The sequence below is a fragment of the Elephas maximus genome, chromosome 22 (genome assembly GCF_024166365.1).
Source record: "Elephas maximus indicus isolate mEleMax1 chromosome 22, mEleMax1 primary haplotype, whole genome shotgun sequence".
Classification (NCBI taxonomy): Eukaryota; Metazoa; Chordata; class Mammalia; order Proboscidea; family Elephantidae; genus Elephas; species Elephas maximus.
The window spans coordinates 72,666,158-72,692,971 of NC_064840.1; the positions used below are offsets into that span (position 1 = coordinate 72,666,158).

The window sequence follows — 26,814 nt, forward strand, 5'->3', positions numbered from 1 at the left end:
CTCCCTCATACCTCAGTCCCTTAACCTGTGTTCTCTCCTCTGCTTCAGACAAACCCCCCCTTCCCTCCACCTCCTTCTCCTCTCTAGTGAGCCTTTCTGCCCCCGCCTTCCCTAGTCTGGGTGAGGTGCACCCACTATGAGGCTTTGGGGAGCAATGGCTGTGTCTTAATTGAGAGGCTACTTCTGCACACCGGAGGCATGCAAATATTTGTTGAAAGAAGGAAGGATCCGTTAATATTTTCCATTCTTCAAAGGCAGGCTAAGAAATACGACCTGAATTGTTTTTGCTTTTAAACACGCACAGCTGCTCAAGACAGGTTTTACCTATATGTAACATGAATTCCTAGTAGGGCTAAGTCAGACAGCAAAACGTACACATTTACTAATGTTATCTACCACTATCCGCCTGTCAGTCTGTCCTGCTGTGGTGGCTGGCATGTTGCTACAATTCTGGTAGCTAGGCCACCCGTGTTTCTAACACCAGCAGGGTCACCCATGGTGGACAGGCTTCAGTGGAACTTCCAAACTGACAGACTAGGAAGTAAAGCCTGGTGATCTACTTCCAAAAATTAGCCAATGGAAACCCTATAGATCACAACAGAATACTGCCCGATACAGTGCTGGAAGAGCCCCCTAGGTTGGAAGGCAACAGTGGACTCCAGCATGGCAGGGATCATGAGCACGACCGCAGGACCAGGCCCCATTTCATCCCGTTGTACTGGGGACTGCCAGGAGCCTGAGCCCACAGGAATCAACGTCATCAATGTTATCTAGTGACAGCTAAGACTCTGACCAGCAACTCAGAGCATTCCTACCCCCAGGTGCCTACAAACATTCTAAGCATCTGCTGTGCATATTCTGAAAGAAACCAGGTATGGAAGGGTCCTCACCCTTCTAGGAGATAAGACCGGTGAACACAAACTCCGTTTTTATGGCCCTTTGCTAACAGCAGCTGATCCAAATTCATTTTTTGGTATATTCTAGCACCAAAACCAAAAAACCAAACCCACTGCTGTCCAGTTGATTCCGACTCATGGCGGCCTCACGTGTCACAGGACAGAATTACTCCATAAAATTCTCTTGGCAGTAACCTTTAAAGATTGCCAGGCCTTTCTTCTGTGACTCCACTTGGGTGAGTTTGAACCACTGACGTTTTGGCTGGCAGTTGAGTACAAACTGTTTGCACCACGTGGGACCTTTATTCTAGTACCAAGCCCAAGCCCATTACCAACAAGTTGATTCCTACTCATAAAGACCCTATAGGGCAAAGTAGAACTACCCCAGAGAGTTTCCAAGGACCACCTGGTGGATTCTAACTGCCAACCCTCTAGTTAGCAGCCATAGCATTTAACCACTACAGCACTAGGGTTTCTTATTCTAGTGCAGTCAGCTTAACTTCCCCATGAAGAGACAGACATTTAGGTGAAGCAAGTCATCCTTCATTTTTCCTTTCACTTAATATTTGTTTCTTGAACACCTATTAGGTGTGCTACCAGCTAGGCTCAGGGACAATCAAAGACACTTCATATACAGGTTCCTCTCCTGAATTGGAAGGCAAATGATTAAAACAAACAAAAAACACACAGTTGAGCCCATGGGTGTCTGACATCCTCTACTTAGGAATGAATTAGCTTAAACCCATGGCTATCGGATCGATTCCAATTCATAGCAACCCGATAGGACAGAGTAGAACTACCCCATGAGGTTTCCAAGGAGCAGCTTGGTGGATTCAAACCGCCGACCTTTTGGTTAGCAGCCATATCTCTTAACCATTGCGTGACTAGGGCTCCTGGGATGAATTAGCTTACCCAGGACTATTTTAAGGTCCACATGTTCGCTAGGTCCCAAGTGACCCTGTACAGGCAAACACCAGTGAATCCCCATTTCATCTGAAGAGAGCCAAAGTTCCAACAATGGCCCCTCCTACGCCAACCACTGTGTGCTCACTTCTCCAGCCGCACTGCCTCCTCCCAGTACCCCATCCCATCCCCCCTTCCAGCTGTACTTCTTCTTCACGGCACTAAACCCCTTGTTAACATACCATATAATTAGTTATTATGTTTACTGTCTGTCTTGCCCTCTGACAAAGGGCAGTCTTGGTCTGTTTTACCTGCTGATATATCCCCAGCACCTAGAAAAATACGTGGCACATAGTAGGTGCTCAATAAATAAATATTACACACTTATTTATGCAAAAATAAATCACGGACAGGATTTTTATTCTACTGAAGTGGTTTTCTAATTTTTCAGACCAGGGTCCACAGTAAGAAATACATTTTACATGGTAACCTGGTATACACATACACGTGTATCTATAAATATAAAAATACGTACATAAATACAAGTTCACATACACACACGCATAGATGTATGAATGGACACCCTCGTGGCGCAGTGGTTAAGTGCTACCGCTGCTAACCAAAAGGTCAGCAGTTTGAATCCACCAGGTGCTCCCTGGAAACTATGGGGCAGCTCTACTCTGTCCTATAGGGTTGCTATGAGTCGGACTTGACTTGGGTTTGGTTTTGTACGTATAAATATACATAAAACTGAAACAAATTTCACAGAACAACACTACAAGTGTAAGTGTATGTTTTTCTATTCTATTTTTTTTAATGCTATTTGTTACCTACCCAAGTGACCAGTTTGAAAATACACTATTCGCACACATAGATGCATAACTTTGTCTTAAAAAAAGAAAGGAAGTAAACTAAGAGTTCCTGACGATAGGAACCCCTGTTAGAACAAGGGAGAATGTGGAGTGATGTAGGAAAGCCATGGATGGATTCAGAAGCAGGACAGGACAGACAGGTAGAGACGCCAAACACTATTTGAGCAGGGGTCACAGTCTTGCATGTAAGACTGGGTGTGGGAGAGGGGATTCCCAGGAAAGGGGCAGAACCACCTAAGTGGCCACCTGGGCAAACAGTCCTAGGGCAAAGGAAGGAGGGCGCTAAGAAGCAGAAGACAGGAGCCATCATTCCCGTTTTTAAGAAGCGGAAGTCTGAGGGAGGGAAGGTTCTTTTTTTCCCCTTCCTTTCCTGCTTGAGGATTAGCAGCAGATACGCTGCTTTCCAGTAAAGACTATTCCTAGAAATAAAATTAAAAGGAGAAAAAAAAAAAAAAAGCCCCACTCTTCTCTGTGATGTGATGACAACTTAATAAAAGGTTTTGCCTTGAAAGAAGGAAAGCCTGAGAGACACACCGTGCAAGCCTAAACCTGGGATTATGCACACCAAGTGGCACTTTCCAAGAGAGAAATTAAATCAGTTGAAATCCCCTTTGGGAGCCCTGGCGGCACAGTAGCTAAGGGCTCAGGCTGCTAACTAAAAGGTGGGCAGTTCGAATCTACCAGTGGAAACCCTGTGGGGCAGTTCTACTCTGTCCTGTAGGGTCTCTATGAGTTGAAGTCAGCTCGGCGGCAGTGGGTTTGGGTTTCTGGTTTCGGGGGGAATCATCTAGTACAAGAGATTCCAAAGGACTGTTTTTAACACACAAACCAAGAAAAGCCGAGCAGTTCACATCACAACACGTGTTATCCCTGCAAAGGTGACAGCCCTGTATTAATTTGAGCCTATGAGATATGGCTTTATCAGGAACTCTATGCTTGTGCTAATCCAGTTATTTCTGGTAGCAGAAATGTCTCTCAGTTTAATTAAAAAAAAAAAAAAGGCACTTACTACAGAGGTAGAACTGAAATGAAAATAAACTATGAAGCAAACGGATACTGCATCACATGTATTTCATTTCAATCTGGGACAGGATGAAAAACAAACAAAAATTTTAGCTTGCATTAAAAAAAACTTTATTAATATTCTAAGCCAAATATTCATACATATCAAGCCATGTACAGCTAAAAAAAAAAAAAATGACTTGGATTAGCTCTTAAAATACTAGGTCTATTAAAGTGATAATTCCATAGATTATGAAGACAATTTCAAGAAAGAAAATTATCTAAATAACATACTTTTAAGGGCCTTTATTTTTCTCAACCTCAAGTTTTTGCAAAATGAAGTGAATGTTTTACCATAATACAAATCCATTTCCTTTTTAATTTACTATTAAGTCAAAACACCTGGTTACAAACCCAAAGTAACTATCAGAGTCTGGTATACATATTAATTCTTTCTTTTACATATGTTAGCAAAGCTTATCCTACAAAGGCCTGCACCCCCAACCTTTGCTTTCGAAGCTAAGCTTCACAGTGCTATTCCATAAAAAAAAAAAATAGGAAAAGCAAAATCCCTACAAACTGTAGAGCTAAAAAAACCCTTAAAGTGAAGAGAATGGCAAGGGATTCTCAACAAACTGCTCACCCATATTTTAGTCGATTCTGACAGCGAGAAAAAAGAAAATCGAGAAAGCAATGAAACGTCAAATTGCTGTATCAAAGACCAATGAAAATAAAAACATGGAAGATACTGGTTAAGCGTATAAGCTGCCTCTAACCACTTCTCTGTTTAACCTCAAACAGGAAACACTGCTTAATTTGACTTTCTCCGTTTTGTGCCCAAAAGTTTAAGAAAAAATAAGATCAACTGTCCTCTAGGTGAGTGAAAGAGTTCTTTTCATTGAATTTGCTTTTGACACCAGCCCCCAAACACACACCCAATCTAATGGTCAAAATTTGATTCAGGTACATATATTTAATTTAGGAACATTTCTAGTTTCATAACTGAAGCATTTTCCTTACAAACACATTAAGGTCCTCATTTTTATTGCTATCTCCATTTGGTTTACACATGTTGGCTGAAAGGGATCTGAAGTTCCATTCAACTCACATATGGCCTTGGCCTAGCCATTGAATTTCCTCAAATCTCAGCCGCCTCTCATTAGGGAAGAGGCAATGTTTTTCCAGGCTGTCTTTGCATCGTTCTGGAATTTCCCATGAAATGATGAACAGAAGCACAGAGATTACTCAAAATCCACTTTCTATACTACTATATAGTCTGATGGCATAATGGTTAGGAGCTACAACTGCTAACCAAGAGGTCGGCAGCTCAAATCCACCAGGCGTTCCTTGGAAATCCTGTGGGGCAGTTCTACCCTGTCCTATATGGTCACTATGAGTCAGAATTGACTCGACGGCAATGGGTTCGGTTTTGGTTTTTTATATAGTCTGAAAAAAGGAATTACATGAGACTGGGTCCTTTATGGGCTCGTTGCTTCTCCAGACGCAGGAGATGAAGGTGAAGTTTAGAATTTCAGCATCTTCTGTCTTCTGTCACCTGAGTGCAGCAAAGGGCAGAGCTGTAGTGCAACCTAGCACATGGGCCATAAGGCCATTGTGCCCCCCAGGTCTCTTCCTTTACAGCTTTCTAAGTTCTGTGAGCCTGGGAAATGTTACAAGCTCAGGGTGTGGAAAACTTTTGTCCCTCAGACATCCTCTAGAGACTCCTGCGGGAGAAGGAAGGCGCCTTTCTGACAGGCTCCAGGAAGCGGCCTCCAGTCCTCTCCACAGGACTTTCAAAGGTGGAGCAGGGGGAGAGAACAAAATGTGGATGGGAGGTGTCAAAGGCATCTGAGGACTCTGTCTTCACTGACCTCAGCCCGCAATTAGGTCTGGATTTTTCTCCAGGTGGGGGAGGGCGCAGACATGAAAAGGGCCATACTTTCCACTAGGAAGCTAAGTGCAGTAGCATAATGGAAAACAACGATGACTGATGATGAGAAAATGATTCCCACCACATTTTGGCCTGACTTTGGCAAGGTATCATATTTGGTGCCCAGAAACTTTATTTCTGCATCGGCGGTCATTTTCAAGATTCCTTTTAAATGTTTTCAGCAACATCTGGGAGAGAATTTTCTCTTAGAAATATTACTTGAAAATACTTTCACCAAAGAAAATGTTATCTGGTATAGTCACCACAGGCTAGGCTTTCAGAAAAGGTTATCCACACGCACCCCTTCCCCAAATATTAATGAGAGCCCAAATCTCCATTCACTAAGCCCCCAAGAAGCAGACACAGGAACCACTAATTTGTGAATCCTGGGCTCTACTGTTATAGCTCCCTACTTGTGGGCGCAGGCCCCTCAGAAACTGAAAAGAAATGGCAAGTCTCTATACAGACCCCAAATATTGTTTCCTAAACTGAACCAACCCCTGCCAAATACATCTCCAGAAGTCGGATTTTATAGCCAGGCACACCTTGTTGAAATTCTGGTCCTGCCAGGCCAAGTATTTAGCTCCCCTGAGCCTCAGATTCCTCTTCCATCAAATGGGAGCCCTGGTGGCACAGTGGTTAAAGGCTACGGCTGCTAACCAACAGTTGGCAATTCGAATCCACCAGCCGCTCCTTGGACACCCTATGGGGAAGTTCTACTCTGTCTTACAGGGTCGCTGAGTCGGCATTGAAGGCGATGGGTTTCGTTTGGTTTTCGTTTTGTGGGGTTGGTGTGAGGATTAAGTGTGGCAGTGAATGTAAACTGCACAATCAATTTTAGCTTCTATGATATTATTAAAATCCTGTCAAATGTCTGCGGATTTTTTAGTAAATATAAAAAGGCAGTATCCAGACCAGAAAAGATGATTACTTGTGAGAGACCATATAAATTTATGGAGTAAATAGCCAAGGCTTTCTTCAATTATGATGGCAAGGACGGATAGAATATCTACTGGAAAAAATGTTAAGACAGAGCAAACCTAATTAAAGCACCCCAGCAGGCCTCCCTTCCCTTTATCATTGATCATGATAATTCTTAACCATAACACACGGCCCACAAAAGGAAAAGTGCACAGGGACAGGAAGAGCTCTTCCCAGCTGGGACTCTTATCCCTTTTACATTAACTAGATTTTTGACTAATTTGAGGTTGAAAGAGAACATCAATGACTGTACTCATACCAGTAATCCATTCCTGTAAAACAAATTTTAACCCTACTGCACCCTGTCTTTCTTAAAAGAGAAAGAGCCCCCAAATCTCCACATTCACTGGTCAAGGAAATCGGAACGGCGCCCTTCTGGACAGTGTTTGGATATTGACACTGTAATTCACCTTGACCACCACACCACAGGGAAAATTTTTTATGTTAATTGCAGTATAGAGCGTACCTTTGCATTCTGCCCCACAACTCCCAACTACATATCTTGGGGGGTAGATCTTGATAAAATGAGTAGTCAGAGAACCTGAGAGGCATGATTCACCTGACAAATGAAACAAATCTTCTCGCCTCCCTGGACCCTAAAACTCATGTAATTCTAATTACCAAACTGTACAGATGTTGAAGATCATCTTTTCACCCCAACTCTGCTCCGTAATCTCCAGAACAGGCCTGGCATGTTGTGAGCTTGTCAGTCAGACTGTGGGGCCAAATAGTGCCATAAAGTTCCAGAGCACTGAGAATTCAGTCCCTAGTGACTTGGCAATATCCAGGGAGGAAGGGGAAACATCTGAAGTTATTTTTACTTTTTTTAAGTTTTCTGGCTGTAGAGGGTGAATGCCAGGGTGGGTCAAGTATTGTCTGGAGCCCTTCAGGGTCTTTTTTTCCTTTTTTTGCATGGCCTCATTTCCTCCTTCCTGTTGCTAGGAAGTAGAGTTAAGCATGAGAAACTCGTGTTTACAATACTGGACCATCCTGTCCAGCACAAGGCTCTCTTCAAAAAAGTCCCATTCACTTCACCCACTGTACTTCTGGTTCAAATCATTCTTCCCTGAGATATTTTCAAATTGCGTATTTACCCACCTACCTAACTCGTAAAAATACCATGCTCATCTAAACATTGCATCACCGTTTAAAGTCTCCGTGCGGACACTAAGGGAAACCCACGTACTTATTTTTGTACTTGAAATCACCTCTTGGAATCTCACCAAGCCTCTGACTGGAAGGTACACCTCACTGGAGCCTCTCCTGTCCTCTTTAAGCCCCATATAAGTTCTGTGAATAAAAAAATTTAAGTACTGTGTACCTTTTCAACTGACTTCACGGCAACTTATTTAATCATAATGTCTATTAATTTGGTATATTTTCCAGAAGCACCCAAACATCTCTTTTAACGTAGAAACCCCTCAGACTTTGGCTTTTGCTCTTTGAACTACAGTACAGAACGTGCGCGCGCGCACACACACACACAGACAGACATACAGAGTCTTTAGGCTGAAAGGCAGTCTGCCTCTTATCTTTTCTCCAGAATCAGTGTATTAAAACTTCAATTAGCAATAGTTAAATGCTTAACCATTTAACCCTTTCACTCTTTCAGGAGCAAGTGGTGTTTCTCATAAGATCTCCAAATGGCAAGTTAAGAAACACCTAAGCCAATTACCCACACCCCTTTTCTCACCCACTCTAAGGGAAGATTTAAATTGGAGGCTCCTCATTCTGTTTTTGTGGAGTTGGGAATACAACTCAGTCAGTCCCCCCTTCTCGAACTTCCAGCTTGTTGGGTGTAAGGTGTCACCTAACTTGAATTAAAATCAATTTTTGTCGAAGGAAAACGTTTAAAAACATCTGGGAGAGAAAGTCAATCTGCTCTGCGTCAGTCTAAGCTCTCCGGACAGTAGTGCTAATGAAAAAAATCTGCACTCAGGCTTAGGCTCCACTGTAAATCTGGTATGCCACAATAAAATTTAATATATGCGATCGCCAACATTTTCTCAGAAAATGTCTCGAAATAACGTCTCAACACACATCTGCTATCCATTTGACACTCGTTCCTCTGGGCTCTAGTTGGACTGGGGTCTGCTGACTTAGGGCACCCCTCAGACCATCTGCTGCAGCCTGCGAGGCAAGATGGCACTGGGTGCCTCCATTAATTCCACACTTTCCATCTGCAAATGGTCTCTGCCGAGGACCAGCCCACCGGCCAGATGGATGCTGAGTGGGTCAACCTCGGGGAGCTGCTGATAGATTTGCATGCTGCGCTCTGCAGTCTGCCGGGCTATTATATTCCCTCATCCCTTCAGCAAACAGAATTTTTTTTTTTGGCAGGGGAGGGGGGAAGAGGAGTAATTTGAGACTCGGTATTCTGACTTCTCCAGAGCTGTGATTTTTCTATCCAAATGCGTCATGCGTGCCACCCTCATGAATCTTTCTGTAATGGATGGCTGTGCGGAGGCTGAATTCCACTACTTCACCCACGGTGGCTGAACTAACCTCTGAATATGAGAATGAGCCTACTCGCTAACTATACTGGATTGGAGGGGAGAGGAGCAAGAGGGAACGTGCCCTTCCCCACAACGCAGACCAGTGATCACACACAGGGGTTTCCTTCTACAGAAATTAGTATAAACTGAGTGCCTCAGTGCCAGACACCGTGCTAAGCACTTAACAGGCATTAGCTCATTTGATCTTCACAGTCTCCCCACGCAGTAAACACAGCTATGACCCCTATGTTGCAGAAGGAGAGAGAGGCACAGAGAGGTTGTGTCACTTGCCCAGGCTCGCCCAGTTAGCCAACTGTAGATCCCAGCTTAAGACCCCCCAGCCTCACCCACTGTCCGCCCTACTTCCCCTGGCACCCGGGGCTGTGAGCAGAAGGGCGCAGAGAGTCAGAAAGTGACGCGCTGCGGGTGGTTTGCTGCTGCTGGCGGGGGGGGGGGGGTGCCTTCGGAAGGATCAAAGGCTCTGCCCATGACGTCGGAGGTGGGGACAGGGACCCAGAATGGGGCAGCGTTCCAAGAGGCCGTCGCCGCGGTAGGAAAAAAGTCGGGTCTGGCGGCGTGCTTCCTTCCTTTCGCCGGCCCAAGGACCCGCACTGCAAGCTCCTCCTCTGGAGCCAAGGGCGTGGACTTCTCCACCCGGCCTTTCAGGAAACCTGCTTAAAAGCCCCAGCGCAGGAAGGCAAACTGCAGCCTTTCTAGAAGGAACCACTCACGTGCAAGCCAGGGGCTTGCTTCAAGCACGCTCCACGGACTAAAACACAAAATCAAAACCCAACCCGTCGCCACGAGTCTATTCCGACTCATAGAGACCCTACAGGATAGGGTAGAACTGCCCCAAAGGGTTTCCAAGGAGCGGCTGGTGGATTCGAACTGCAGACCTTTTGGGTTGCAGCTGAGCTCTTAACCACTGCGCCACTAGGGCCCCCCTCCAGCGTCTGGCAGTCACCAAATCGAAACTTTCCTGGCTGAATTATTTTCCACAGTTTAAAATATTTGAACAATGCAGACCAGTGATCTGCACTGAAATTAAAACAAGCTTTTCATGCATTTACTTCCAAGCCGTCTTTAAGAACATTTCCACGTGCCACTACAGTCTGTCGCTGTTACTACACTCTAAATGTCACAAGATGACAAACTCTCAGGAAGTCAACGCTGACTTCACGGTGAAGGACAGAGCGAGCGCAGAGCCAGGAGCGGTGGCCGGAGGAAACGCACGTAGCCAGGCTGCTCGCGCGCCGCCGACGCGCGGAGACCATGGGAGTCAGAGGCCACCGCCCGGGGTTTAGAATGAGAACAGCAGGCCACCGGCGGGGGCTGGGAGGGCTGGAAGCCACCCGGTCCCGGCGCCGCAGGGGAAAGTCTACATGGGCGCCACTTCTTTAGGCGCAGCCGCCCCGGACCCCGCAAACTTCGACCCCGCCAGGCGCGCCCGGGGATTAAAGCCCACCCCCCACCCAACCGCCTCTGTTTCCCTCCCTGCTCCCCCACCCCAAGAAACTCGGGCCACTCGGTCCCGAGCTTCCTCAGAAAGCGTTTCAAAAGCACAGAACGACAGGCACCGACTTGACAAGGCGGGGTGACAATTCCTCCGCGGCGGGTCCCCTCCGCAGCTGGCTCCCGCTGCTGGCCCGATGGCAAGGCACAGGTCTAGCTTACGTGTTAAGATCATGGTGTCCGGCTTCTCTCTGCACATCAAGTGCGGCGGAGTGGGGCAGGCGATCAGGGGGAAGTCGAGGCACCCCGAAGCAGGTCGGCACCGGGGACGCGCGCCCTCGCGGTCCTCAGCGCATCCTTGCTCGTCGGTCTGTCCCCCTCGCCAAGACCCCAAAAAGAAGGCAAAATTTTCCAGAGACCGAAAAGGGAGAATGCTCAGGGAGCTGGGAGGCAGTCCCGGGGGCGACTTCTCCAGCTGCCGCGCAGCTCCGCCATGGCCCGGGCTCCGGCGAAGCGGCCGCGCACCACTGGCTCCAGCGCTCTGCCTCCCGCGCGCCCCATCGGCCGCGCCCTCCGCAGGGCCCGCCCCCGAGGGGAGAGGCCAGGCCTCCCAGCACCACCTCCTCCTAGGGTCGGGGTCCCCGGCCGAGCCCTAGGCGCCCTCCGGCCCCGCCCCGCTCCCCGGCCCCGCCCCGCGCCCCTGCTCCGCCCCGCGCCTCCTGCCCCAGGGCTGGAATTTTTTTCCCCAGGCTTCCACGTCTGCAGCGGGAAGCGTCTGAAAGTCTCCAATTCCAGGCACCTCGGGGGCAGAAGCAAAGCTGCACCCAGGAGGCTTTACTTGCCGGGGAATTCCCGGCTGGACACTGGGACACCGCGCACTTGCTCTCTTTTTCTTGGTAGCTCTGCTCTGCGTGCTTTTATAATCCTCTAGGGTGTTTTGGGGGGTGGGAGCCTTACAGCTTCGCAGGGCAGAGAGGAAGCGGGAAGGAAGGGATGAATCTGTAAAACAGGGAGAAGAGTACCTGTCCCTGGGACAGGCATTCATTATTCATTGCTAAGGCCCTCAGAGGTACGAAAAGAATGTAGGTGGGTAACAAACACTGGTGTAGAGAGGGATTGAGTTTTTTACCCAGTCGGGACTGAGAATCTACGATGCGTGCAGGCGTAGGGGTGTTCTCAAACGTTGGCCCTAGGGCCACAATCCAGTGCCATTCCTGAAATTGTTATGAGCCCGACCCCAGACCTTGGAATTGGCATCTGTGAGAATGAGAATTAACATTTTTTACAGCCTTCACGGGTGATTGAGGCACGCTGTTGTTTGAGGGCTCCGCCCTTCTGTCAGAGGCTTTGTGTTGTTGTGAGGCGGAGCACGTTTCAGCGGAACTTCCAGATTGACAGCCTAGGAAGAAAGGCCTGGCGGCAGCCTCCAAAAATAAGCCAATGAAAAGCCTATGGATCACACGGATCCGATCGGCAATTGATAGGGGGATGCAGAAATACCCAGCAGCGTTTCCTCCTGTTGTGCACGGGATTGCCATGAGTCCAGCTGAGTGAAAGGCAGCTAACAGCAAATATAACAGGGAGTCCCACTTTTAAAGATTACGGTGGAATACAATCACAGTAAGGTTTTAAAAAGCCCAGACTGGGTTCCATACAAATTTACTTTGGGCTAATCGAAATTTTCTGCTTATTATCTCAGGGCAGAGTAAACTATTGACATAAATCAGGGCTTTGAACCGGTTCACTCTGGTTAGAACCCCTGCTGAGAATCTGCATTTCTAACAAGTTCCTAGGCCATACTGATGGTGCTGGTTAGAGACCAATTCTGAGAACCACTAGTAGAGCAGTGGTTCCCAAAATTTATTATACATAAGAATCACCTGGGGATCTTGTTAAACTGTAGATTCTGAATCAGTATATCTCGGGTGGGAATGAACCGGTTCGAAGCCCTTACCTAAACCCATCCATTCATCAGATACGTAGAGAACATTCACTGTGTGCCAAGTACTTCTAGCCTCCGGGAATACTGGAGTGCACAAAAGAGACAAACACCCCTTCCCTTGCGGGCGAGACCTACAATAAACAAAATAAATAAGTGAAATATATATAGTATCCTAGATGAAGATATACAAAGATGAGGAGAAGATATGGGAGCTGGGGGGGCAGTTTATTTTTAAATACAACTGTGAGGATTTAGTCTCTCTTTTTCTTTTAATAGTTTCTACCACCTGTCAGTTTGCCATACTGTGGTGGCTCTCGTGGTGGTCTGGTGCTGAAAGCTATGCCACCGGTATCGCAAATACCAGTACGGTCATGCACGGTGGACAGTTTGCAGTGGCGCTTCCAGGCTAAGACAGACTAGGAAAAAGGGTCTGGGGATCTGCTTCCGAAAATTAGCCAATGAAAGCCTTCTGGACAACAACAGAACACTGTCCAATATAGTCCAGTGTTGCTAGAAGATGAGCCCGTCAAGTTGGAAGACACTCTAAATATGACTGGGGAAGAGCTGCCTCCTCAGAGTGGTAACCTGAATGACATGGATGCAGTAAAGCTCTCTGGATATTCTTTTGCTGATGTGGCCTGACTCAAAATGAGAAGTAAAATTGGAGTTGTCAAAAATGAAATAGAGCACTTGAAGATCAAGATCCTAGGCATCAGTGACCTGAAATGGACTGGTATTTGCCATTTTGAATCTGACAATCATATGGTCTACTATGCCAGGAATGACACATTGAAGAGGAATGGCATTGCATTCATCATCAGACAGAACATTTCAAGAGCTATCCTGAAGCACCATGCTGTAAGGGACAGGTTAATATCCATAAGCCTACAAAGAAGATCAGCTAATATGACTGTTATTCAAATTTACACATCAACGATGAATGCCAAAGAGGAAGAGATTAAAGATCTTTTATGCATGGCTGAAGGTCTGAAGTGGATCAAACATGCAATCAAGATGCATTGATGATTACTGGTGATTGGAATGTGAAAGCTGAAAACCAAAAAGAAGGATCAGTAGTTGGAAATTTTGGCCTCGGGAATAGGAACGATGACAGAGATCACTTACCAGCTATGTGATGAACATGTCATTTAGCCTCTCAAAACTTCAGTTTCTTTATCTTTAAAAAGGAGATTGTAACAGTGCATACTTCAAAGTTTTTTATTTTAATCAAGATTAAATAAGATAATTCACTGAAGTGTTTAGCACATAAAAAGTACTCTGTAATGTTAGCCCTTTTAATTACTTATTATAAAGTGGGCACATCCAACAGGAATGCACAATTCCTATTTAAATAATCATCCAGGAAAAGATGAAAACAAAACAAACATGACCTTGACTTTAACCTTTGCGAATCTGAGGAGGCTTTACAAACTGGGAGAAGAATGGAAGGAGTGGAGAAGTCATTAAGAATGTCAACAAACTGTGGTGCTTTACCAGATGAAAGAGGGTCCCCAGGACAGCTCAGAGTCCTTCATCTCCATTTAACCTTCAACTCATGACCTGAGGTTTCATTTGTCACAGGCACATGACATTGGACTGGGTTTGCTGGCTGATCAGCCCTCAGTGGGACCTGGGTAATGGAACACTGGTCTCTGTGAGGCATGAAGTAGCCCCGCAATGTAACCCATGCTCCCACCAGCCCTCTAAAGGCTCTGAAATCCCTCCAATACACGGAATAAAAAGCTAGCACACATTACACCAGGTTTTGTTGTGGTTGTTTTTAGTTATTCCATCTCAACAGCAGATTAAAAAAAAAAATTTTTGATACAGAGAAGTTTGGGGACCAGGTTCTTGGAAGCTGTTCCCAGGGGTCTCCACATCCTTCTGTGTTTGGATGTTTTCACATTCAACTCTCATATTACCGAAGAAAAATCGCATAGCTAACTCCTAAGCTGCATGACAAAAACAAAACAAAAAAAACTCATTGTCCTTGAGTTGATTCCAACTCATAGCAACCCTACAGGACAGAGTAGAAACGCCCCATAAGGTTTCCAAGGAGTGGCTGGTAGGTTCGAACTGCCGACCTTTTGGTTAGCAGCCACAACTCTTAACCACTGTGCCACCAGGGCTCGTCATGATGAAAGGCTGAGTGAATAAGAGGGCTACTCCCCTTGGCTACTACTCTGCTTGTAATGATTGATATTGTTATCTATTGAATTGTGTGCCCCTCAAGTATGAGTGGGAATCCTAACCCCTATACCTATGGACATGTTCTCAGGAGGGATCAGTCCCTGGAGAAGGACATCATTTTTGGCAGAGTACAGGGTCAGCAGAAAAGAGGAAGACCCTCAACAAGGTGGACTGACACAGTGGCTGCAACAATGAGCTCAAGCATAACAACGATTGTAGGGATGGCTCAGAACCGGGCAGTGTTTCGTTCCGTTGTGCATAGGGTTGCTATGAGTCGGAACCGACTCGATGGCACCTAACAACAACAGCATACCTATGGATGTAATCCTGTTTGGAAATAGAGTCTTTTTATGTTAATCAGGCCATATCACAGAAGTGTCTAGTCTGTTTACAGGGAAGAGTCAGGCCACATGAGGACTGCCAAGGAGCCGAGGAATTCCAGGGCCACAGAAGCTGAAAGAGTCCAGGATCTTCCCCCAGAGCCAACAGAGAGCTTTCCTCTAGAGGTAACACCCTGAATTTGGACTTCTAGCCTCCTGAAGTGTAAAAAAATAAATATCTCTTCTTTAAAGACACCCACTTGTGGTATTTCTGTTACAGCAACACTAAGAAACTAAGACAGTCAACCAAAAAAAACTGCTGCGGAGTTGATTCCAACTCATGGTGACCCATGTGTATCAGAGTCACATTGTACTCTATAGGGTTTTCGGGAAGTAGATTGCCAGGCCTTTCTTCTGAGGTGCCTCTGTATAAATTTGAACCTCCTGCCTGCACCATCCATTTTTCCCACTATAACGTTTCAAAAGACTCAGGTGTTGACAGGCAGTCAGACAGGTAATACAGGTAAGTAAGGTAAGCCACAGTGGGATAGTGAGAACTAAGGAGCCCAAGACCCCTCTAAGAGGGCAGCTGCCACTCAGGCTGAGTTGATTGTTGGCACTCATTAATGCAGTAGCTCGAATGTTCTCGCTTTAAAATTTTTTCAAAAGCCCTTGGATTTCTGGATTTGTACACCAAATCTCCCAATTTTTAAAGGCTGGCAACTAATTCAGAAAAATCCAGACTCATTCCGAATAATTCCATCTTCAGGCTGGATTTAGCCCTGGGACACCTCTGCTCTAGTGATGTGAGCCAAACAATCTCTTAGGAAATTCATTTTTCTCCCCCAGGAACTAAAAGACTCCTCTGGTTTTGGAAAATGTCGTAATATAATTTGTGTTCAAGGGATCATGGTGAAATTAGTGGGGGAAATAATTCTTATTTGCAATGCTCAGAGGAAATAAATCAAAGAATAGAAAGCTTTGAAAGTACATTTTAAATAGTATTAAATTTAGGAAGATAACTATATTAGAAATTTTATTAGAAAATTCATTAATTTCTAAGTGTCGGTGACTCAAATCTGACTTCTTAGCCCACCCCTCTTCCCTAACTGGTATTTAACCCTTTCAAAACTGTTTAAAACACAAATGTTGGATATATTCAGAAACCATATTTCCAATAAGAATTTAATAACCAATATATATACATATATAAAACCTAGACAACTTAAAAAAGACAAATAACTCAGTCATAAAGTGGGCAAAGGAGTTGGACACTTATCCAAAGAGGGCATTCAAATGGCCACCAAACACATGAAAAGATGCTCAATGTCATTAGTCATCAGAAAGCTATTTCATTACCACAAGAACGGATAAGATTTAAAAAAAGAAAAAGAAAGAAAATAACAAATGTTGGTCAGGATTTGGGGAAACTGGAACTCTTAACCGTTGCTGGTAGGACTGCAAAATGGTACAGCCATTGTGGAAAACTTTGTGGCAGTTCCTCAAAAAAATAAAAATAGGACTGCCATATGACCCAGCAATTCCACTCCTAGGTATATACCCAAAAGACTTGAAAACAAAGAGTCAAACAGACACTTACCAATGTTCACTGCAGCACTATTCACCATAGTCAAAAGGTAGAAATAACCTAAATGTCCATTGTCATGGAATGAATTGTGTCCCCCCCAAAATATGTGTCAACTTGGTTAGGCCATGATTCCCAGTATTCTGTGGTTGTCCTCCATTTTGTGATTGTAATTTTATGTTAAAGAGGACTAGGGTGGGATTGTAACACCATCCTTCCCCAGGTTACACCCCTGATCCAAAGAAAAGGGAGTTTCCCTGGGGTGTGACCTGCACTACCTATTATCTCTTGAGAGATAAAAGGAAAGGGAAGCAAGGAGAGAGTGGAAAACTCATACCACCAAGAAAGCAGCACCAGGAGCAGAGTGCACCCTTTGGACCTGGGATCCTAGCACCTGAGAAGCTCCTCGACCATGGAAAGATTGAAGAAAAGGACCTTCCTCCAGAGCCAACAGAGAGAGAAGCCTTCCCCTGGAGCTGTCACTCTGAATTTTGACTTTTAGCCTACTTTACTGTGAGAACATAAATTTCTCTTTGTTAAAGTCATCCGCTTGTGGTATTTCTGTTTTGGCAGCACTAGATGACTAAGACACCCATCAACAGATGAACGGATAAACAAAATGTGGTACATTTTGTGGTACATTCCACTGGCTGAGTTGGGATACTACTCAGCCAGTGGAAGAAATGAAGTCTTGGTATATGCTATAATACAGATGGAGCTTGAAGACATGTTGAGTGCAGTAAGTCAATCACAAAAGGGCAAATATTGTATGACCTCGCTTATATAAAAAGACAGGAAAAGGCAAATGTACAGAGTCCGAAGTGTATTAGTGGTTACCAGGGTAGGAAGGAAGAGCAAAAGGAGGTTGTCGGCTAGGGAATACTGAGTTTTGGTTTACGGTGATGAAAAAATTACATAGATTAAGGATAGGGTTGCACAGCTGATTAATGTAATTGCTGTCAATAAGTTGTACACCAGTAAAAAGTTGAGCTGGCAAAAGGTGTGTGATAGATATATTTACTATAATGGCAAAAAATAAAAATAAAAAGAGTAGCTGCCATGTACAATGAAACACCTCATGGGATTTGTTCCTTGGTTTGGAGGTTTAGGATCATGGTTTCATGGGACATCCCAGTTAATTGGCCTAATAATATGTTCGGTCTTTCTGTTCTACCTCCCAGTTAGATGTGTAGTGTCTGGGGTCTTAAAAGCTTACAAGCCACCACCCAAAGCTCAATGATTGGTCTCTATTTGCCTGGGGCAATAGAGGAAGAAAGAGAGTCAGGAATAGAAGGAGGAAATGGATGTGTGGCTAACTGCCCCCATGAACACTGCCTCCTTTGCCATGAGACCAGAAGAACCGGATGATGCGTGGGTACCATTATTAAACAGTTTGATCAAAAATTCTATAGAGGAATCCTGATCAAAAGGGGCAAAATGTAGAACAGAACTTCAGGTTCTCAAGGAGTCCAGTCTTTATATAGCCATGCAGGCTGGATAAACCCCTGAAACTATTGCCCTGAGATAATATTTAAACTTTAAATAAAAAATATCCCCTGAAGTCTTCTTAAAACCAACCAGTAGTTTAGACTAACTAGTAAAGAATGTCTGCCTTGAGCATTATGCTGTTTTAAGATCTATTTATATGGGATCAGGAAGCCCTGGTGGCACAGTGGTTAAGAGCTATGGCTGCTAACCAAAAGGTCGACAGTTTGAATCCACCAGGTGCTCCTTGGAAACTCTATGGGGCAGTTCTACTCTGTCCTATAGGGTTGCGATGAGTCGGAATCGACTCAATGGCAGTGGGTTTGGTTTTTGGTTTTCATATGGGATCATAGTGACAACAGCAACTCGAAAGATTAGATGGCAACCTTACGGGCCGTGAGTTTATATAAATGCGGGAGGAAAAACTCAGAAGAGGTGGGTAAGAATGGCTGCACAACTTGAAGAATATAATCCAAGTCTCTGAATTGCACACATAGAAAATACTGAATTCGTATATGCTTTGCTGTGTATATTAACAACAACAACCAAAATAAATTATATATTTCAAAAACTCAAATGCTGGAGTGCAGGATGGGAAAAGACGAGACGAAGGGATGGCTAAGGCAGTAAAATACATTCACCACCTTTTAATTCAACCTAGAGTAGCTTTCCTGTTCAATCATATATTTTTCAATATGACTTTTGAACAGTTGAAATTCAAAATATCAGGAGGGTTAATCTACTGTCCCCGAGATATTTTTAGAGACAGGAGGATGTCCCTTGTAATAATGAAGCCGCATAAATGTGATACAACTCTATTGTCTCATAATCACTCAAAACCCAAATTTGAATCAGCCTAGCACAGTGCTTTCATCATTAGGCAAATATTTATAAAACCCTAGAAAAGGCATTAGGGAGCCCTGGTGGCACAGTGGTTAAGCTCTCCACTGCTACATACCAGCTGCTTCACAAGAGACAGAAGTGGCAGTCTGCTTCCATAAAGATTTATAGCCTTAAAAACTCTATGGGACAGTTCTACTCTGTCCTATAGGGTCTCTATGTGTTGGAATTGACTCAACAGCAGTGGGTTTGGTTTGGGTTTTAGAAAAGGCATTGTGCTGGATAAAACAAAAGAACATGAAGAGGGGGCATGAGGGGGCATGAAGGAGAGAGCTCTTAGGCCCTAAGTAGGGATGGGACAAAGACTATAGCCTTCAGTATGGATTATACTTCACAACTGGACCAATGAGCAACATCATGGTAAACGGAGAAAAGATTGAAGTTGTCAAGCATTTCATTTTACTTGGATCCACAATGAATGCCCACAGAAGCAGCAGTCAAGAAATCAAAGGGAATATTGCCCTGGGCAAATCTGCTGCAAAAGTGTCGAAAAGCAAAGATGTTACCTTGAGGACTAAGGTGTGCCTGACCCAAGCCATGGTATTTTCAATCACCTCATATGCATAAGAAAGTTGGACAATGAATCAAGAAGACTGAGGAAGAATTGATGCCTTTGAATTGTGGTGTTGGCAAAGATTATTGAATACACTATGGACTGCCAGAAGAACGGAACAATCTGTATTGGAAGAAGTACAGCCAGAATACTTCTTGGAAACTAGGATGGTGAGATTTTGTCTCAGGTACTTTGGGCATGTTATCAGAAGGGCCCAGTCCCTGGAGAATGACATCATGCTTGGCAAAGTAGAGGGTCAACGAAAAAGAGGAAGACCCTCAACGAGATGGATTAACACAGTGGTTGCAATGATGGGCTTGAATACAGCAATGATTGTGAAGATGGCCCAGGACAGGACGGTGTTTCGTTCCATTGTAAATGGGGTCACCATGAGTCGGAATCAACTCAAGGGCACCTAACAACAAGGGATAGATACAGTTCTGTAATGGAGTTCATTGGGGTGTTTGAACATCCTGACTTCTCAATCCTGATTTGACAAATCAATGGGCATGCTTTCCTAGGATGATTACAATTTTTATGAATTTCCTTTTAAAGTTTATTTCATTTAAAGGCTCAGATGTTGATTAGCCCAAGGCCTCTCTGCTAACATTGGCAGAGAAGTAAGCCCAGGAGTGCTGGTACCTCCTAGCCCTGTGTTTCTCCCATTTCATCTTCAAAGATGACCTTTTTGCTTCTTTCATGTTGCCTCTGACTACAAAAATTGAGCAAGCAAAAAGTAAAAAATGCAATAATTTTTGACTCCATGGAAACAACTTTCCTTGACTCAACCAATTAATTTTTTTTTAATGAATTTATACTTAAGGTGAAAATTTGCAGAGCAGATTAGCTTCCCACTTGATAGTTTGTACATAAAGTGTTCCATGACATTGCTTTCATTCCCAAAATATATTCACACTCTCCCCATTTCCGACCTAGGTTTCCCATTTCCTTTAGTCCTGGTTTCCTACTCCTTCCTGCTCTCTCATCTTTGCTTTTGGGCAAATGTTGCCCTTTTGATCTCACATAAGTGATTGTTCTAAGGAGCACGTTCCTCTTGGGTGTTATTGTTTCTTTTACGGGCTTGTCTATGGTTTGGCTGAAAGGTGGTCTCTAGGAATGGCTTCAGTTCCAGTTCAGAAGGGTGTCTTAGGGCCATAGTCTCTGGGGTTCTTCCAGTCTCTGTCAGACCAGTGAGTCTGATCTTTTTTTGAATTTGATTTTTTGTTCTACAGTTTTTTTTCCAATCTGTTCGGGACCCCTGCTGTGATCCCAGTCAGAGTGGTTGGTAGTGGTGCCCAGGCACCATCTAGTTCTTCTGATGAATCAACTAAATTACATGGCATGTTTGGTTTTTGTCTACTCTGCCACTATCCTTAGATTTAATAGATATTCTTTGAGTTTGTTGCTAATTTGATAAGTAAATAATGATTTCTCATTATTAAGTCTACATTTGTTTAAATACTAAACTGATTGAATGGCTTTTCATGTTTATTAACCAGCTGTATTTTGTTGTTGTTATTTACAAATTGTCTATTTTAATCCTACAACTATTTTCTGTTGTCCTTTTCTTACTGATTTATAAGTATTATTTATGTATTAGGGATATTAACCATTTGTCATTTATTATAAAAATATTTTTTGCTAGTTTTTTATCTGCCTTTTAAGTTTGCTACTTATTATATTAAAAAATTAACAGACCAGATTTACTGGTCTGACAGAGACTGGAGAAAGCCTGAGAATATGATCCCCGGATACCCTTTTAACTCAGTACTGAAGTTACTCGTGAGGTTCACCCTTCAGTCAAAGATTAGACAGGCCCATAAAACAAAATGAGACTAAGTGGGCACACCAGCCCAGGGACAAGGATGAGAAGGCAGTAGGGGACACGAAAGCTGGTAATGGGGAACCCAAGGTCGAGAAGGGAAGAATGTTGACACATTGTAGGATTGGCAACCAATGTCAAAAGCCAATATGTATATTAATCGTTTAATAAGAAGCAAATTTGCTCTGTAAATCTTCATCTAAAGCACAATAAAAAAAAATTAAACTGTAAACAAAATTCAAAGGTCTTATTTATTTGTTATTTTCAGTTCTTAACTAGGAGTTTACTTGAATTGCTGTCTCTGTATGGTTTAAAGCCATAATGTGAAGACACACAATTAATTCACAAAACAAGGCTGTTTAAGGTGTGGAATTTTTTGCTTTATTTTTAGTTATAGGTTTCATTATATATTCAAAAAAAAATTTAAGCTGTCTTATTCTGTTTTGTTTTTTTCTCCCCTAGTTTTTATCACATTAGATGCTTGCACAGAGTGAGACTTACATAGCGAACTGCTTCGAAGAGGCTAGCAGGGTTGGGGAATAAGTTGGATACCCAGGGGCATGGAGTTTTTCAGAAACTTTATGACTTTCAAATTTTTGATATGTGCAAAATGTGTATGAATGCATATAGACTAATTTAAAGAGTCTTGGAATATTTATAAGCTTTTCAGAAACGCAGTAGGATGCTAAGATGCCGTTTTTAAGCTTTCGCCTTATAGGTAAAAAACCATTTTTAATTTGGTTTCTACCACTATGGTTAAAACAGCTATTTGTTTGGTTCTCCCTACACTTTCAAATCACATTCAGATACGAGTCTAAAGCATCTGCCCAAATAAGATTGTCCACCACCCTTGAGAAAATCTGAGTGGGATCACTCCTAAGTTTGTTTTCACTAAGGAGATGTTTTGTAGTACATGTTGTAATATGTTGCTATTTCTTCATTGTGGATCCAGCAAAAAAATAAAGGTACTATGGGTGGGTTTGGACACTTGCCTAAAAAATAATAAAAAGTTCCCTTTCTTTAGCTGGTAACTAGGGCATGCAGTCCATTAGAGTATTCTTTCTGGAAACCCCTACACAGCTCCAGATCGTTAACTTTCTTTAATAGTCAACAGGAGAATGGAACTGCACTACATCTTCAAGCTTGGCTTTTCATGCATGACTAACTCAGTCAATTATCTCTCATTGATTCGGTTGAATTAAGCTGTGTTTTGGGGAACTGCAAGGCAACAAATTGTAAGTTTTTAAGTTTTTAGAAGTAGAGCTGGCCAAAAAAAAAGTAGACCTGGCAACAACAAGAATCATGAACTGTGAAAGACTGAGTTTGAAGGCTTATCAGGTATTCTATTATTGAACAGTTATTGGTATAAAAGATGATCACTGTCATCTTTTTGGTGGGTTGACAAACAAGCATAGAAAAGGTAAAAACAAAACAAAAAATTAGATAAGCCCTCTGAAATTTCACGACTGAGTGCTCCAGATGACTGAATGAGAGAAATAGATCTGTGGTGGTCCTTAAGTACAGGCATGACTAAAAGAAAGGGATCCAATGCACATCGAGTTGTTGACTTGGTCACAGGTTCAATCAGTAGACTTGAGCTGCTTGCATGATAATAACCCTTATTCCTCGGTGTATTACATGGCAACAAGCAAAAGGTTTTAAGTGGAAAATAGAACATAGTTTGGAGGTAGGATTATTGTTATGGGAGCCCTGATGGCACGGTGGTTAAGAGTTTGGCTGCTAACCAAAAAGGTCAGCAGTTCGAATCCACCAGGTGCTCCTTGAAAACCCTATGGGGCAGTTCTACTCTGTCCTATTGGGTCACTATGGGTCGGAATCGACTTGATGCCAACAGGTTCAGTATTATTGTTACAGATAAGGAATTTGACTCAGATAGGTTTCATGTCTTGCTTGATTTCACATTGCTAATGAATGAGGAAGCCAGAGGTTGAATCTAGTTTCTCTGCACCCAAGATCACAACCAGGACTTCAGAGTCAAGTGCTGGTTTTGACCTGGTTCCAGAAAACTATGAGACCGTGGAGCACCATTTTAGGTCTTCCTTTTCCTTGAATATAAAATGAAAGAGTTGGACTAGATGTTCTCTTGGGTTCCTTCAGCAATATGATCATTCAAGAGGCTCTAGGTTACAGTTTTTTTTCTGAGAAAAGTGTGACACTGAATTTATATTCACATTCACTTCCTCGTCCAGGGCTCTAAACACATCTGACATTCAAATGCTACTAATTAAAAAAAAAAAAAAAATCAGTAGAAATGAAAAAGCATCTGCTTTGTAGGCCACTAATCAAAGCACAGAGTTGTGGCCCCACTAAACGTGCTGCTGCACAAAGGAGAATGAAGAACACCAAAGACACAAGGAAAATATGAGCCCAAGAGACAGAAAGTGCCATATAAGCTAGAGACCCTATCAGCCTGAGACCGGAAAGAACTAGATGGTGCCCAGCTACCACCAATGACTACCCTGACAGGGAACATAACAGAGAAACCATGATGGAGCAGGAGAAAAGTGGGGCGCAGATCTCAAATTCTAGTAAAAAGACCAGACTTCGTGGTCTGTCTGAGACTGGAGGGACCCCAGAGGTCATGGCCCCTGGACTCTCTGTTAGCCCAAAACTAAAACCATTCTCAAAGCCAAGTCTTCAGACAAAGATTAGACTGGACTATAAGACATAAAATGATACCGATGAGGAGTGTGGTTCTTAACTCAAGTAGACACATGAGACTACGTGGGCAGCTCCTGTCTGGAGGGGAGATGAGAAGGCAGAGGGGGACAGGAGCTGGTTGAATGGACACGAGAAATACAGGGTGGAGAGGAGTGTGCTGTCACATTATAGCAAGAGCAACTAGGGTCACATAACAATGTGTATATAAGTTTTTGTATGAGAAACTGACTTGAATTGTAAACTTTCACTTAAAGCACCATAAAAAAAAGAAAAAGAAAAAAAAAAAAAGACCTGCTGCTGCAGATCCCAGGACTGAACCTGCTATTATAGGACGCTTCTCTCCAGAGCACCAGTTTCTCACATCTCCTCAATCTACACCAGAACCACGTTTCTGAGAAATCCGCAAGCTAAGGTTGGCACCTTCTTGGACAACCCACATTTACTATCACTGAGGCCTCACATGGTGTGTGCTGTGCTCCCTATACTTTCTACATCAAACTCAGACCACACGGTTGGGTCTTCACCCAAATGACCTTCTTAAAAATGGTCCTTGTTTTCCTTTTTTCCCTGTGTCGCTGCTCTAATCTGCCAATCGTATTTTAATTTCAATCCCTCCCATCCAGATGTTTTTAAATGGTAGTTTCCATCTCTACTTGTATGATTTCTTTCATACTTTTCACTAATAGCAGCTTTCCAGATTTAATGGGCATAACCTCTCTTCTAAATTTATTCCTGCTTCCAAGAAACCTAGCCTAGTCATTAGAAAAGAATATCCAGCCACCATCCCGAAATATTACTAATGTAACACTTTGGACCCAAGACTTTCCTTGCAGAGACACAAACTGTTTTAAAACAACTACCAAACTAATAAAAGGGTGACCGTAAGTGTGCTGGCTGCCTTGTTTTCCTAGACTGCAGTCTGCTACACCTGAGCCATTATTTAATCTGTCTGGTATGTTATAATACTCTACATTTGCATAGTTATCGTCATTGTAATTTAACCTGGTCTATTTCTGTTCTCACCTTAGAACCTTCACACTTCACAACCACCCCCCCGCCGCCTACACGAATTATGGTCATATATGCATGCAATTTTATATTTGTTGAGCATATCATCATAATGTAAATGCCACCTGGCCAACTGACTGGAAGAGATTCACATTTGTGCTGATTCCAAAGAAAGGCGATCCAGCAGAATGTGAAAATTATTGAACGATATTATTAATAGCACATGAAAGTAAAATTTTGCTGAAGATCATTCAAAAGTGGTTGTACCAGTACATCAACAGGGAACTGCCAGAAATTCAAGCCGGATTCAGATGAGGATGTGGAATGAGGTGTGTCATTGCTGATGTCAGATGGATCCTGGCTGAAAGCAGAGAATACCAGAAAGATGTTTACCTGTGTTTTACTGACTATGCAAAGGCATTCGACTGTGTGGATCATAACAAATTATGGATAACATTGAGAAGAATGGGAATTCCAGAGCACTTAATTGTACTCATGTGGAACTCGTACATAGACCAAGAGGCAGTCATTGGATCATAATACGGGGATACTGCATGGTTTAAAATCAAGAAAGGTTGTGTCAGGGTTGTATCCTTTCACCGTACTTATTCAATCTGTATGCTGAATAAAAAATCCAAGAAGCTGGACTCTATGACTCAAGATTGGAGGAAGACTCATTAACAACCTGCATTATGGAGAAGACACAACTTTGCTTGCTCTAAGTGAGAAGGGCTTGAAGCACTTACTGATGAAAATCAAGGACTACAGCCATCAGTATCGATTATACCTCAACATAAAGAAAACAAAAATCCTCACAACTGGACCAAGAAGTAACATCATAATAAACAGAGGAAATATTGAAGTTGTCAAGGATTTCATTTTACTTGGATCCACAATCAACACCTATGGAAGCAGCAGTCAAGAAATCAAAAGATGCACTGCATTTGGCAAATCTGTTGCAAAAACCTCTTTAAAGTGTTAAAAAGCAAAGATGTCACTTTAAGGACTAAGGTGCACCTGACCCAAGCCATGGAGTTTTCAATTGCCTCATATGGGTGCTAAAGCTGGACAACAAATAAAGGCTGAAGAAGAACTGATGCGTTTGAATTGTGGCGTTGGAGACGAATATTGAATATGCCATGTACTGCCAGAAGAATGAACAAACGTGTCTTACAAGAAGTACAACCAGAATGTTCCTTAGAAGCAAGGATGGCAAGACTTCTTCTAACATACTTTGGACATGTTCTCAGGAGGAATCAGCCCCTGGAGAAAGACATCAGGCTTGGTAAAGTAGAGGGTCAGTGAAAAAGAGGAAGACCCTCAAGGAGATGGATTGACACAGTGGCTGCAACTATGGGCTCAAGCATAACGACGATTGTGAGGATGGGGCAGGACCAGTCGAACTATCTGACTCAACTTCTTTTCTTGCTCCCTAGCGCTTTCGTTGAGGTAATACCCGGCTCACTGTCTGTTATGAAGACGTAATATCCGTCCTCTCCTCGTCTGTTCTTCACCTCAGTCTACACAGTCTCATCTGGGCCTCTCCTGGATCTGCACCATCGTGTTTCATTCTGAGTCAAAACCAACTCGACGGCACCTAACAACGACAACAGCTAAGCAGAACCTGTAGGGAGAAAATTAAACAACTAAATCCCATGGGTTGAGTGTGTGTGTATGTATGTGAGAGAGAGACAGAGACAGAGAGAGAGACAGACAGACACAAATGGGACACAGACATGCTGGTATTTCTTCACTGGTGACATTTAAGAGCTTAAGATAATTTTCTTCTAAAGACC

At 43.4% G+C, this 26,814-nt stretch overlaps 1 protein-coding gene across 9 annotated transcripts in view; it reads right to left on the bottom strand.

Moving 5' to 3' along the window:
* The window catches only part of DLC1 (DLC1 Rho GTPase activating protein), a 456,845-nt gene that overhangs the window by 42,082 nt on the left and 387,949 nt on the right, over positions 1 to 26,814 (bottom strand). The window contains exon 1 of one of the 9 annotated variants that reach the window (XM_049866103.1): positions 10,754 to 11,103. The exons of 6 other annotated variants lie outside the window; for them this stretch is intronic. In XM_049866103.1, coding sequence (XP_049722060.1) covers positions 10,754 to 10,790 — 37 coding nt within the window. In that variant the 5' untranslated portion in view covers positions 10,791 to 11,103. Of the gene's footprint in view, positions 1 to 10,656; positions 11,104 to 26,814 lie in introns of those variants that run through there. 2 more of the 9 variants (XM_049866101.1, XM_049866104.1) reach the window with 2 other exon arrangements.